General features: G+C 44.8%; 1 protein-coding gene across 6 annotated transcripts in view; it reads left to right on the forward strand.

The window, feature by feature from the left end:
- The window catches only part of LOC117264743 (partitioning defective 3 homolog), a 424,452-nt gene that overhangs the window by 193,615 nt on the left and 217,110 nt on the right, over nt 1–13,727 (forward strand). For all 6 annotated transcript variants that reach the window (XM_033638949.2, XM_078162514.1, XM_033638950.2 and 3 more), the window contains 4 exons: nt 4,541–4,647; nt 6,765–6,848; nt 10,548–10,673; nt 13,238–13,465. In XM_033638949.2, coding sequence (XP_033494840.2) covers nt 4,541–4,647; nt 6,765–6,848; nt 10,548–10,673; nt 13,238–13,465 — 545 coding nt within the window. The remainder of the gene's footprint in view (nt 1–4,540; nt 4,648–6,764; nt 6,849–10,547; nt 10,674–13,237; nt 13,466–13,727) is intronic.

Genomic DNA, 13,727 nt, shown 5'->3' on the forward strand with positions numbered 1-13,727 from the left:
CCAATATGTGTGTGTGTAAAGTGTTTTCCTTAGTGAGCGGACAGCTGCTACCTCCCTCCCTCCCTCCCTCCTGCTCTTCGCCTCTCTCCTTGGTCCTCTCACTGCTCCAACCTGTCTGTCCATTTGAAGGTAACAAGACTCTGCACTTTGCAGCTCTCCCTCTCTTTCTTATATGAGCCTCAATAATCTAATGCTGCAGCTGTCCGATGGCCAAGCCTGTAACCCTTGCTTTTTGCTTTCCTCCATTGTTAAAGAGGCTGGCGCAGTTTTGGCCCTCCCTACTGCATGGGAGGAAGGGGGAGGGATGGGGGTGAGATGGAGAGGGGAGCAGAGAGAAAGCCAGGAACGAGTGCCATGGAGAGTTGAAAAGCCTTGTTGCTTCCCCACTCCACTGGTTACCAAGGGATCAACAGGGTGCTAAAAGCACTCAGGGGAGGAAGAAATTGAGGGTTTTTAGAGAGAGGGAAGGGAGAGATCCAGAATGATGGAGAGATAAAGAAACAGAAAAAAGAGGGAGAGTGAAGGGGCAGAGAGAGATGGATGTATATTTAGCCCGTGTCTCTCCTCTGCTGTCACTCAGTGCATGGCTTCACCACTGACACGAGGACAGACAATAAGTGGGCTGGCAGTGAATTTAAAAGGAGATGGCTTCTTCTTCTGCCCCCAGTCACAAGGAGACACTGACCCCTACAACACTGACTCAACTCAGCCACTACAGAAGGACAGTCAGCAGCTATCCTTTAGGATTTTACTGCCGGAAATGTCAATCTTAACACGTAATTATTTATCATATTCAGTGTTAGACGTGCTGTGTGTTTGTCTGGTTAGAGCTCAGTCTTTGTCCAGACTCTCTAATGAAGAGGCTTTGCCCTTGCTGCTTGGATGGCCCCGTTTTGACTCTAATGAACCACAGTGGCCACTTAAGCACTGCCTTTTGAATCCAGCGTCAAGTGTCAGTCATGTGTTTCTGTTGTATGGTGGAAATTTACTGCCCGTTGAAGCGTGTTGTGCATTCAAATATGAGAACGGAAACACTCACAATGGCTCGGAAAATGCGCTCCTACATCAAAACACCAGCACTTACAACAGCAGCAGCGTAAGATGGGTGCGTTATTTGTTTCAGCCGGATATCATGGCGCCATGTTTCACTTTTAAGGTGCTAAACATTAGTACATTTTTCACAAAGACATTACAAATCCTGCCAAAGCAGTGGAATGATTCCACTTTAATATGTGTAGTTCAACTGTTCCACAGATGTCCTTGGAAAGAAAGTCGATATCCGACTCAGGAGCGTGTAAGGCCAGTCGCTGCACTTGAATCAAGGAGAAAACTGTGAGGAAAGTTCTTGAAACAAGTGAAGATCTCATCCTGTTTGCAGATTTTTCCACTTTTAGCAAAGCGAGATTTAAATGAGGCTGATTTTACATGATCTTTTCTGCCCCATTACTTCAATTCAAAACTCCTTTTCTCTCGTCTCCTTTCCATTTGCAGCTCACTTTAGTTTGCTCACTCAAGGAATTTCTTTCTCTTTTTATCACCTCTTTCCTTTTGTGTCATTGTCGCACTTCCTTTTGGTTTTTCACACCAGTTGTCTAAAATATACCTGAATAGAGATATCACCTTGCTCTGGTGCTGCTCTCATATCTACCTGTGCCATTTTTTTGTAATTTTACCTGTCACATTCACACGCAAACTGCTTGCACTGTGCTTTTTGTCTCGTGGAGGTGAAGAATCCCTTCACCTTGGTGCTGCGATGATAACACTCTTATATACAGTGTCTTTCCTGTTCTGTACTTGTTCTCTACTCTATTCAATTTCAGCATAAAGATGAGGGAACCCACAACCGATTGCCAACTACAGGGGCAAACTAACAGACAGGAGATTGTTGCTCAGAGCTCCTGTTACTGAAGCTAATTGCATGTCACGTTCTGCGATGATACACTGTGAATCAGCTGGCCTCTTATATCACTCTGTCATCTAATGAGACAAAGACATCAAGCATTTCCGCTGTCAGAATATTCCTTCAGCGTTCATACCTCAGTTTTTGTGAATTTCATCATGTAGCGTACTTACTGTACGTTCAAACCAGAAGCTTCCAAAGAGGCAAAGTCTGTCGCGGACGCCCAAGAAGCTCTAGTCGCTCATCACGTGATTCATTGAACGTTCGATTGTGCTTGTCACTTTAAAGAAGCCGCAAAGCGGACTGCTGGCTTGAAAGCAGAGTAGTTGCTGCTTGCTGTTGTCCAAAAAGCTCATAGTTGGCCTACAGAAAGTTATGTTTGGTCAATGAAAACATAAAACGTATGTCATCCCATTCAAACCAAGCAAGGAAGACTTGCATGCTATGTCGCAACATTAGCCTGCAATTCTCTCCTCTATTACTAACATTACACACTTTAAAACTCACCAGACCAACCAACTACCTCCACGACACGGTCCCAAGCCTCAATCTTTTTATTTTGGTCTCTGTAACCGAACAGCAACATATTATAAAGGACTGAGTGGGCGCGAACGCAAGTAATAAACTTCTCGATATCGATGGAACAAGTGAGCTGTAGGAACCAAAGTTACATGGCTTGTTGGGACCCGCTTCATCGAAGCACGTCAGCATTCCGATTGGTTGCTGCCGAACTGCGTAAGAGCTCATTACCATAAAGTTAAACGAGTTTTAACTCCCCTCCGGACTGCTCCGGTCACTTTGGTCGCCCAAGATGTGCGGCTAATGATCAGGTTGCTCAAGTTGCCCAAGTTGCCGGGCTCTCATTGAAAATGAATGACTTCCGCCGTTTTGGAAGCTCTGGTCGCTGTTGGTTTGAATGTACACCTACAGATGCAGCCACCTTGAATTCCCTGGTCCCCCCAGGTAGATCCATGGTGGATCCCCACTGGGACCTTGCACAGTCGTTGGCTGGCCCCAAGCTAGAATGATATCGGCTGTGTTTACAGTGGAATCTGTCAGGAAACAGTAGGAGGAGGGGAGATTGACTTCCAGTGGCTGGGAGGTGACTGGTAACTGTCTTGGAATTGACTCGCAGCCGGCTGTCAGCTGAAAGGCCTTCCTGTTGGGAGGGAAAATTCGGTGACTGCATCTGTACAGTATATGGTGTTATATTTATACTTCTTGTCCCATTTCAGCTGCATTTTCACAACACAAGTGGGCAGATCCTTTGTAGACACCATATATATGTACCCACATGGGGGATTTTCAAGAAATGCTTTGTGAATAACGACCCCCCCGGAGCACCTGGGACTTCAGCTGACATGTAATTAAAGGCCAAGCTGACTGATTGAGTGACTCATTTTCATACTGCAGAGTTAGAGACGGGAAACAGACACGTACGGTGAGTTGAGGACTCTTAAGGTGGACTGCTGATGAAAATTTCATGCCCCCATTCCAATAAATAAAAAGAGGAGGGAGTCCCTCTGTGCCACGCCTGTGTGTCACCAAAGATATCCCGGGCTCTGAAAGGGGCTGAATGTATTTCCATAAAGAAAGCAGAATGGCACAAGACCTATTTGGATGTGCTTGGCATTTTAGTCAAAGAGAGAAAGAGAAAGGTGAGGGGGGATGGCAGTGACTAACAAAGCGTTTCAGCAGACCCTCCCAAGGAGACGATGCGCTGTCTGGGGGCTGACAAGCTCACGTATACACACAGAAAAACACACACACAAGGATCAGCGGTAACTAACAAGCCTGGAAGCAAAAACTGAAATTACCCTGTCCTTTTAAATTTGAATTTTTGATGTTCAGTGTGCTTGTCACTTGTTCATCAAACCCCCCCCCCGCCCCCACCACCAGCTCCTCCTGCGACTAACCTTCAACAGATGATTAGCTGAAATTGAACCCTGTGTTATTAAACATGTCTCCCTCCTATTCTACATGCGGCATGTCAGCAGCGTTGCATGTAAGTGCCCTGCTCAATCTGTACCATCCCCATAAAGAGAGCTCAGATAAAGATTTTATCCCCCATTAAAGAGAGCATGAAGCTGCTCTCGTCCCAGAGCCTAGTTAAGTCCTCAGACGTCTGGCTGGCCTGTAAAAACCACCGCCTCCCAACCCCGCTGCCTAATGGCCCTGAAGGAAGATGAGTAAATGAAATGAAGAGAGTGAGAGAAACAAATGACAGCAGGCGCGACCACTTTACTTCACTCCGGACCTGATCGCATCACCACAGAAACCCAGCGGCGGTGCCACGCCCCAGGCCAGACCTGATTGATTGAGCAGGAGCAATCGATTAGGGCCACTTTGTCACTACAGTCACTGAAGTTTTTGGCCGTGGAGGGATGTTTCTGCAGCAGCATCACTGCTCCCGTCTGTACTCCACTGAAAGTCTCTTTTGATTTAGAATTGAGGCCATTACTTGTTCTTGCAGGTAATTGGATTAAAAGCCAGAGGAGAGATATAGGCGAGAGAGGAGGAGATGCAAGCACAGCCAAATAGAAATAATGACATTGAGAGTGTGAGTCTTTTACTTTGCTGGAACAGACTTTTAATGATTTATTCTGTCTCTTTTTTTTCTTTTTCTTTATTTGCTTTTAGGAAGAGGAGGAAGAGGAGCAAAGGAGACAAGAGAGGAGGATTGAGCGGATAGAGCCAGTGGGGAGGGCAGATTCCTCGTTGGAGCATTCACCTGTGTTAAGTCTAGAGTGAGTGATTCCCAACAACCCCCCTGTACCCCACCTTTATGACACACAGCAGTGGTCCCAACCTTTTCTTTAAGACGTACCCCTGCACCCTATCAGGTGAACTCAAGTGCCCTTCATCGTCACCACCTGTCAGGTTCAAAATGTGTTCATTTGAATTTATCATTGAAGGTAAACTATGTAGGATTATAGATTTGTGTTTGTAATCATGCTCGCCAGTGAAAGTAAAAGTTAAACCAACCCCAGATTCACCCTCATTCACCCTCTGTGTCTCTTGGATGCCTGCTGCTAATGATCTGGCACCTGGTTGCAACCTTTTTATAAAGCCTCATCCTCATCTGAGTGTTGTGGGGGTTCACACCCTTAAATGTCCTGAACACAGAAATAAAAATAAAATAAGATAATATAGGCAGAGGGCAGAGTGTCTGCAGATAAATACACTGCTACATACTTCTAGTAGGTCATAAGTAAGATTGAGTCTATGTATTTTTTAGGGGGAAATCCTGCATAGCATACCTTTAACTGGATAACACTATTCAAAATATTTTTTACACCTTTTTACAGTATTGTTACAGCATTTTTCCTACAATTAAACTGCCAGTGTTTAGATTAGTTTGGTCAAGTTTGCAGCAGAAGCTAGATATTTAGCTATTTGAACCATTTAGCTGTGATAAATTGAGATGTTATAAATGGGCAGTTGTAATAGTTAACAACTGCCCATTTATAACATTTAATCAACCCTTTCTGTGGTTTATCTATTACTTTTAGTTATCTAAATGTATGAATTGTATTTTCACTATTATTTTAAGCTACTTTTTAAGCATTCATACAAAACCCCTAAAGTCCCAAAAGGTGATTTTTTAATTTTGTTTTGTGCTCACAAGTTAATTATCACGTGGGAACAAGTTAGTTAATCATTTTGTGCGCACAACATCTTGTGCAAAGTGAGAAGAGAAGTCAAAACAGTTAGCTAAAAGTCCTGAAAGAAGATATTTTTATCTTGTGCACACAAGATAGTAACTTGTTCCCAAAAGATAATTGTCTTGTGCGCACAGAATAAGGAATATCACCTTTCGGGACTTAAAGGGCTCCGTACATTTACACATTACTTTAGCTAACTGTGTAGACTTCTCTGCTCATTTGCTAACTACTTTAAACAAGTAACAGCTGATTCAATATAAGGACATGTTTATTTTCTACTAAAATTTTAATTTTATTTTTTTCAAATGAGTTGAACTGCATCATAATATTTCCATGTAACCCCTGGTAACTGCAGAGGTTCCTCCAACCAAGGGTACAAGTACCTGTGGTTAGGGATGACAGCCATACAGCCTCATCTTTAGGTTGATTCACCCAAATTACAGTAAAATTAAATTTTTCACCCCTTTTGGTATCTACCCATCTTAATAGTTTGTCATTTATTTGTCTAGGTAAGAGATATTCTTATCTGATATTTGTGCCACCACAATAGAATTTGGTTTGTGGTGCTCACAGTATTGAACTGTTACATTTAGATATATACCATTGCCAAGTGGTATATATATATATGTATATATATATATATATATGGGTGATCTGACCTTTTAATTTATTCTAGTGATACCAGAAAGGTTAAAACTTGCCAAAACAACATCATTAAACAGGACCACATCACTACATGACAATAACAACACAAAGCGTATGTGAGGACCATGCCTTCCTCCATCAACATCATCACACACATCTGCATCATTTGTCTTCACGTCTTTATCTATACAAATTAACCTTCTCCTCCCACCACCTTCCCCACACGTTTTTCAATTAATCTGTTCTCTTTTAGCACGACAATCTGATCTTAATCACTTAATTGGAGTCTCCATTTGGGTCCCTAATCGACCCCGAGGTCCACGAGCCTGACTTTGTAATGGATGACTTTGTATACACAATGCAGCCTCTCCCAACAAGGCCGCACCAGCCCCCATCCCATACATCCCATCAATGGCTTGTCATGTTCGACTGTGTCGTCTTTTATATCCGGCTTTTCTACATTTCCTTGTCATTCCTGTTGCTTTTTATTCATGCGTGTCCCCCCCCCCCCCCTTCTTCTCGTCCCCTCGGCCTCATCCATCATCGTCCTGCAGAGGCCTGCTCAAGCCAGTTGAGGTGTCCAATGGAGGAGGGCCCCTGGGGATCCACGTAGTGCCTCTCAGTTCGCAGGATGTCAGGTAAGGGAAAGCAAAAACCTGAGAATCAATGCAGCTTAGTGCACAACAATAGCCAGTAAGTTTCACAATCCTATATGTCTGCTGCATCCTTTGGGTCGAAGCCCCGTGGATGTTGCTTTCTTTTTACTTTAACCCATCATTTCCCTCTGCTCTCTGTTCTTTCTTATTCACCTCTCTTTACATGCTGCTCCAGGCTTTCTATTTCACTGACTCTGACTCTTCCAGCCATCTTTTTTATTTTTGTGAGTCTCACTGCTGAAACACCACACCCACACTTAGCAACGCTCGTATCCGAAAGCTCCGAAGCCCCCAGTGGGAAGGAGAGCAGATGAAAGCAGCTTTGCTCTTGGCTGCACTTTTTTCCCGTGTTGTGTTATGCTTTTCTTTCATCCTAACCTTTGTCCTCAGTCACAATGCTTTCTTTTGCCTGTTTTTAACCAATGATGAGTGACGCTGACAGGGTGCAAGAGGAGGAATCCATCCCGGTTTACAGTTATTCCAGAAAAAATAAAGGACACAGGAAGTAGCCAGATGTAATCAAACTAAAAGCTCGTGTATAACACAGATCCCCGCTGCACGCCAAGGGACTGGCACACCACCAAGGTGAATGTGACTACTCAGCGCTGGGAGAGGGGAGGCAGGGGAGTGAGGTGAAAAGACAAAGTGAAGAGATGGAATGGGATGACATTTGAGGGAGAGAGGATGGCTGTCATTGAAGATTGCTGCGTGTCATTTCTTTGGGACACTAATCCCATTGCTGTTTATAAGCAAGTGTCAGGAAACTATATTTAGCTTTGACCTCGTGCCATCGACACCCTCAGAAGCTGTGACGCTTTGAGTTATCCTGAGTCACAAGAGGAAAGTAATGAATCACGATGAGTCGCACTAAGCAATACTGCTTAAATAAAGTTGAAATCCAGTCTGTCATCCTTAAGCTCCTCTGTGTTGCCAGAAAATCAAACAGCATCTTCAAAGATATAGCAGTGATGCTGCACGACCAGTACTTCTCTTCTCCATCAGCTAAGGTCGGCACTAATAGCTATCAGAGCCTTCAATTAACTTCAGACATGATAAGACTTAGCGTCTGGTCAGTGGGATGATGCTAATGGCCCGGCCCAGCTCCTTCCTGTGTGCTGTGAGCTCGGACAGGAGGCATTAGGCTCAGCGGGCTGTCATTAGTGTCTAGACCAGGGCCACGGGGGTCAGACAGCCGGCAAAACCAGACAGCAAACAAGGAGCTGCAGGCACTCCAGCGTCGGCTGCTCGCATTCTGCTCCACCGTACTGACATCAAGTTAGATCCAAGCGGGAGGGGGAGACAGCTGCAGGAGAGAGCTTAGAGACTCTGTCACCCCAGCAGATAGTATCTCTCTCCCTCTCTCTGTCTCTCTCACACACACACAACTGCACCTTTACTATGTGAGCTTACACCCATGCAGTTTGTGAACAGTATGGACTTAGCACGAGCAACATGTTCACACACAGACTCTTGCTGTCTCTTTCTATCTCTTACACACATGCAAACAGCTTGTGAGCCGCAGTGCTGGTCCACCTTGAATACTGTGCACACATGAAATATACTCTACATCTGCACACACACATACACACACACTCACACTCACGCCCCGCACAGATGCATTCTTTGCTTAATGAACTTCTCATACCATGACCAGTTTCAATTGTAAACAAACTGCGGACATAATTGCCGTGCATAAATGGATCCTGATTGGATTATTATTTGATTAAAGGCAGTAGATGAGAGCAGGTGGCCTCCTTCAAATCATTTCTCAGCACTGCTGCAAAGCCACAAGATGGAGTAAAGCTGTACAGTGTAATACAATACACTGATGTAGTGTTTTAGGAACAGTGGGACGTAGCAGGCTGTATATTTGTCTCCAAACTCTGCAGAGAATCTTCCAACTACGAACTCCCTGTACTTATATCTGACACCTAATTAATTCACTGTCTTACAGCGTGTGAGAATACCATTTAGATTTTGCGTTAGCTCTCCTGCTTCCCCCAAGTAACTGATAAGTATCTGCAAAAAAAGCCATCAGTGAGATGGGTAGGAATTGAAAGGGTGGCAGTGCATTACAGTCATCACAATGATAGTGCTTTCACAAAATCATCATCTTCCTCAAATCTCTAAAAGATGCCGCTTTATCCCCAATCCTCCCTGCTGCTGCTGCTTTGAATACTGATCAGGGATCAACCAAAACTCCTTTATCTACTGTTTGTGGCCTGCTCCCAGATCAGAAGTCATTAGAGTGTGTCCATGCTGTAATCTCCATTCGCAATACTTTGTTTTCAAGCTGCCAACACTTATGGAGATAAAGCACAATCATGTCCGCTTCCACACGGCCTGCAATTACTCTCTGTTCAACACACTTAAGCTGACCTGGCAACGCCGGCTCAGACACCGAGAAAGAGGGAAGGGCCTTTTGTGATCTTTAATTTCAACTTAATGCCGAGCCATTTACCCCCATTGAGGAGCTGAGATGAGTCTGTGGTGAGAGCGTGGATGTCCACATTATGCAGCCAATTAGAGCAATGTTCTGAGAGTAGCCCTGTTTGCCTGAAATGCTAAAGAGCTGTGCAAATCTGCCCTTGATGTCCACGGTAAACAGGGTCACAATTTAAAAGTGCTGTTGTTTATGTGTCCGGTGAAGCGACAGGAAGTGACTGAGAATGAAGAAAAGCACTTGCCACTGATAAGCTGTGCAATTTACTTTATCTTGTCGATCTCACATTGGTTTCTGAATACTTTTGGCTCCGATACATTTCATCATTATTTTAATTTCCCAAAAGTAAGCCTGCAAACTTTTTGTCAGTTTATGCAAGGACACCAAACGTTTGCACTCAGTCACTCTACCTGCTACCTCAGGCATCTGGCGCCTTAGAGACGGATGGAGTTTGTAGTTCTGCTGTGCGAGCGCGCATCAGATCTCTTTGCATGTGGTTATCCTCAGGGCCTAACTAAAGCCCCAAGGAGCTCACTGATGTATTTATTTAGAGGGGGGAGTGCAGGGGGGTATTTGAAGGTAAAGGTTGCCTTTTTTTTGAAGGGATTGCTGAGATGGCACTGCCGTGGAACTCCTTGGGTATTTATTACAGCACTGCCGGCTCTCGTCTTAAGCTGCAGCGAAGGCAACTGCAGCGTTTCCTCTGAAGCCATAAGATGATCTTTTAGCTGTTGGTCTGGATTACCTCAGACAACCCGCCCTGTCATTCTCTCAAACCTGCCCACAGAAAGGCAGACAGAGTGGAGGACAGAGGACACAGGCTTAAAATTAAGTTAATAATGCAGTGCTTCTGCAGGCCGCAGGAAAATGCCAGTCTTTATCCAAGCTTAAAGTTTGGAAAGTTGACTTTCGGTGGCAGCAGCGTGCAGACGTAGAGTACATTACAACTGGGGTAAAGTTACTTTTAAAACAAAATCTGGTGTGGAAGAAAAAAACTAAATTTATTTAATGAAAATGCTATTTTGCCTTTACATTCACATCTATCTCCTCCTCCATACCTTCTTCTCTAGTCTCCTATGGCCTGTCATGACCTTTTTAAATGTAAGGATGAGGGAGACAAGGCTTGCAACTTGCAGCCTGCTGTTCAGTGTATTGATACATGACTGTGTGTGGTGTAATTGCTCCAGTATGTGTCTAAATTATGTTTCATCTGTAACATGTTTTGTGATCATTTCCAGGACTCATGGCCTGCTGGTGAAGCGCCTGGAGCGTGGGGGAAAAGCCGAGCAGGAGCGTCTCTTCCAGGAGAACGACTGCATTGTCAAAATTAATCAGGGAGACATTCGCCACCTGCGCTTTGAACAGTAAGCTCTATAGTCAGCCTTCTATCGATGGCTATAACATCTATCTTTTTCTGTACATCATGATCTTTAAAGTTTCTACTCACAGTAACTTTTCAGATCATTTCAGCATGTGCTGCTCTTGTCAGGTGCGCTGAAAGCCATGCTGATTTTAATTTCTTTCACTGCTTCCAAAGCTGGGACACATACAGTGTTATCCTGAAGCGCTGTCCGCACAGTGATGCAGCTCATACTGAGAGCACTGTGCTGGACATTAAGTGCGGTGACAGTAAATAGTGTTGCTGTTGATAAGTGGGGCCCAAACTTCAGGGAGACCCACACAGCCGCACAATAAAACAGAAATATTACCGACTTTGTTGGCCTTCCTCTAATAGGTCTCAGTGACCTGCAGTCCTTCACCACCGTGTCGCCCTCTGATCCAAAACCGCCTACACTCTTCTCTCGATTCATTTCTATCGATTCATCGCTCCCCTTCATTTCCTAAAGTGGAATGAAGATATAAACCTGGGACTTCCTCTGCCCATTTACCCAAAGCCACCCATCTCCCTCTCACACACACACACACACACACACACACACATAAGCCTCACACATACTTGCACTTGCGCTGACACACACACACAGCTATAACGTCTTATCTACACTTGTGTGTGCCTGTGCGTGTGTGTCAGGCTGAGAAATAGATTGCTTCTCCTCCAGGCAGGATTCTGGAGGCAGTGTACGGAGGTCTGCTCGGCTCTCTCTCTTATCATCCACTCCTCCACAGGAAGAAATAGCCTGGATTCCTGCTAACGAAGGTCCAGCCTACAGTCATACTGGGCTGGACATAGTCATCTAAAACCACTGGGCTCAGAGCCACCCTGCTGGATGATTGACAGAAACCAAGTTTGGATTCCCTCTGTGTTCAGAAGTGGAGCCAGAGACTACTCTATTTTTTTCTTGAACAACTCTATCGCTGTCAAAATGTATTTTCTTTAAGCAAGGCATGCCCAAAATGTTATTATCAACTTTGGCAGAGATGAGAAAAGCTCTCCATCAGCTTTGAAAACCTCACCACATTATGTTAATGTGTTCATCCGACTGTGTACAAAGTCACTAAGGTTTTAGGAATCTTTTTTTTTCCCCTTTTCAAAACGATGCTATTGTCATTAGTAAACATCCCGGTTTCCTTCCAAGCCTTTTCTACTGTGAAAGAGGCTTACAAACCAAATCCACTAGGGAGTGATGTTTTGTAGCGTTCCACACTTACACCCCCCCCCCACCCCCGCCTCTGCCAAACACACGCTCCTCACTGGCATCCAAATGCATATGATGTTTGTGATTCTGCATGAAAATGAGGTGAAAGAGCTAAACTTTCCTCCCTGTCTGCCCTCCCCCCCCTCGCTCTCTCATCACTTCCTTTCCCGCCCTTGATTGTGCGCCGCACAGAGCGACAATTTAAAGTGATAGTCTAATCTCCTTGGATTGTTTTGCATGGGTAAATATTTTGAGGCGCTTAATCTAACTGAATGTAATGATGCATTGATGGGGTAATTTATTATTCAATCAGGCTCGTGTGGAGGCTGATTACTGGAGTGATGGCACTGTATATGTGCAGGTGGGAACATTTGCGCACACACACACACACTTATCACTCAGTCATCATTCCTCAGTGTGCACATGTGAGTGATTTTTGGAAATTACCATAAGAATAAAGATGGGAGGGACCAAATCCTGCAGAAGTGGCTTGGTACGGCGTGTGCGCCTCGCCTCTCTGACACCGCTCGAATGAAGTGCTGTCTGTTGTGGCAGAAGCAGCTTAGCGGCTGTCACTTGGACAGAATCAGCATGGTATTACTGCCGCGGTAATGGGGGTCTGGAAACAGGAGGTGGGATTGTTGGAATCCAGAAATCCACTGCGTCTCGGGCCCCTTATGCTGCAGCATGACTCCTCCTGGCCAGCCTATCTATATGCTAAGTGCCACCAGCAAACCAGACTAAACAATTCTTGCGTCTGGGAATCATGTTGAGCTCTTGTCTCGGCTTATGTGGCCCCGAAAGGAGCATGAGTGTGTGTTATGGCTTTTTTTTCTTGCTTTGTGTGTAAGGAGTGAAGCGTGCGTGTGCTTACTTTGGAACCTCATTGTCTGGAAAGCTTCCTTGATGCATGATTCATCATCTCTGTTCTGATTGTTGAGTCAACTCGTGTCCACACACAGACACACAGGCCACCATACTGTAGACTTAGATACTCCTCATACAGTATGTTTCACCGGCACACTACATAATGTTTCATCACTGACCCACCATCCTTATCTCATGCCTGTCTTGATGCTGGTAATTATAGATAATGTAATTTCTGTCCTCTGCTGCTACATGGTGAGTAGCCCTGCGATTAGCCATGCTAACCTCAACTCTCCCTATCACCTCTCAACATACAGCACCACACATCCTTCCTTATCCTCGTCGATCTGTAAAGCTATGATAGTACATTATTCTACTTCTATCTCTTATCATGTTAAAGCTAATTCATTTCTGTCTGCGTGACCTCCACATTCTCTCTCTTACTCTCTCTGTATCACCTCCAGAGCCCAGACCATCTTTAAGCAGGCGATGCGCGCCCCAGTCATCCTCTTCCACGTGGTCCCCGCGGCCATGAAGAGACAGTACGAGCTGCTGATGGTCCAGAACGAGCTCAGCCCACCCCAGTCTAACAGAGTCCGCTTCAGCCAGGATTCTCAGCAGTCAGGGGACAGGTCCAGTCTTGCTGGGGGGCTCACGTCCAGATCTGGACTACCACCAGGCCTCAACCACAAGTAGGGTTTACAGTTACCTTGTGTTACCCTATCCAGCAAGCATGTTAATGTTGAGATGTCAAAACAACCTGCAGAGAATTTGAAAGCCAGATAAAAGTGCGACACACAGCACCATGAAATGAAAGTTTCTCCTCTCTTCAACCAGTTGCTTGGAAAAATGACAAAAGTTCATGTTTGTTTATAATGAAGCTGAGCAGTGATTCTGTTTTAATTACACTAGTCAATGACTTCTCCTTAATAAGTTCACCGTGTTTAAAAGCTA

This window comes from Epinephelus lanceolatus, chromosome 20 (genome assembly GCF_041903045.1).
Source record: "Epinephelus lanceolatus isolate andai-2023 chromosome 20, ASM4190304v1, whole genome shotgun sequence".
NCBI lineage: Eukaryota > Metazoa > Chordata > Actinopteri > Perciformes > Serranidae > Epinephelus > Epinephelus lanceolatus.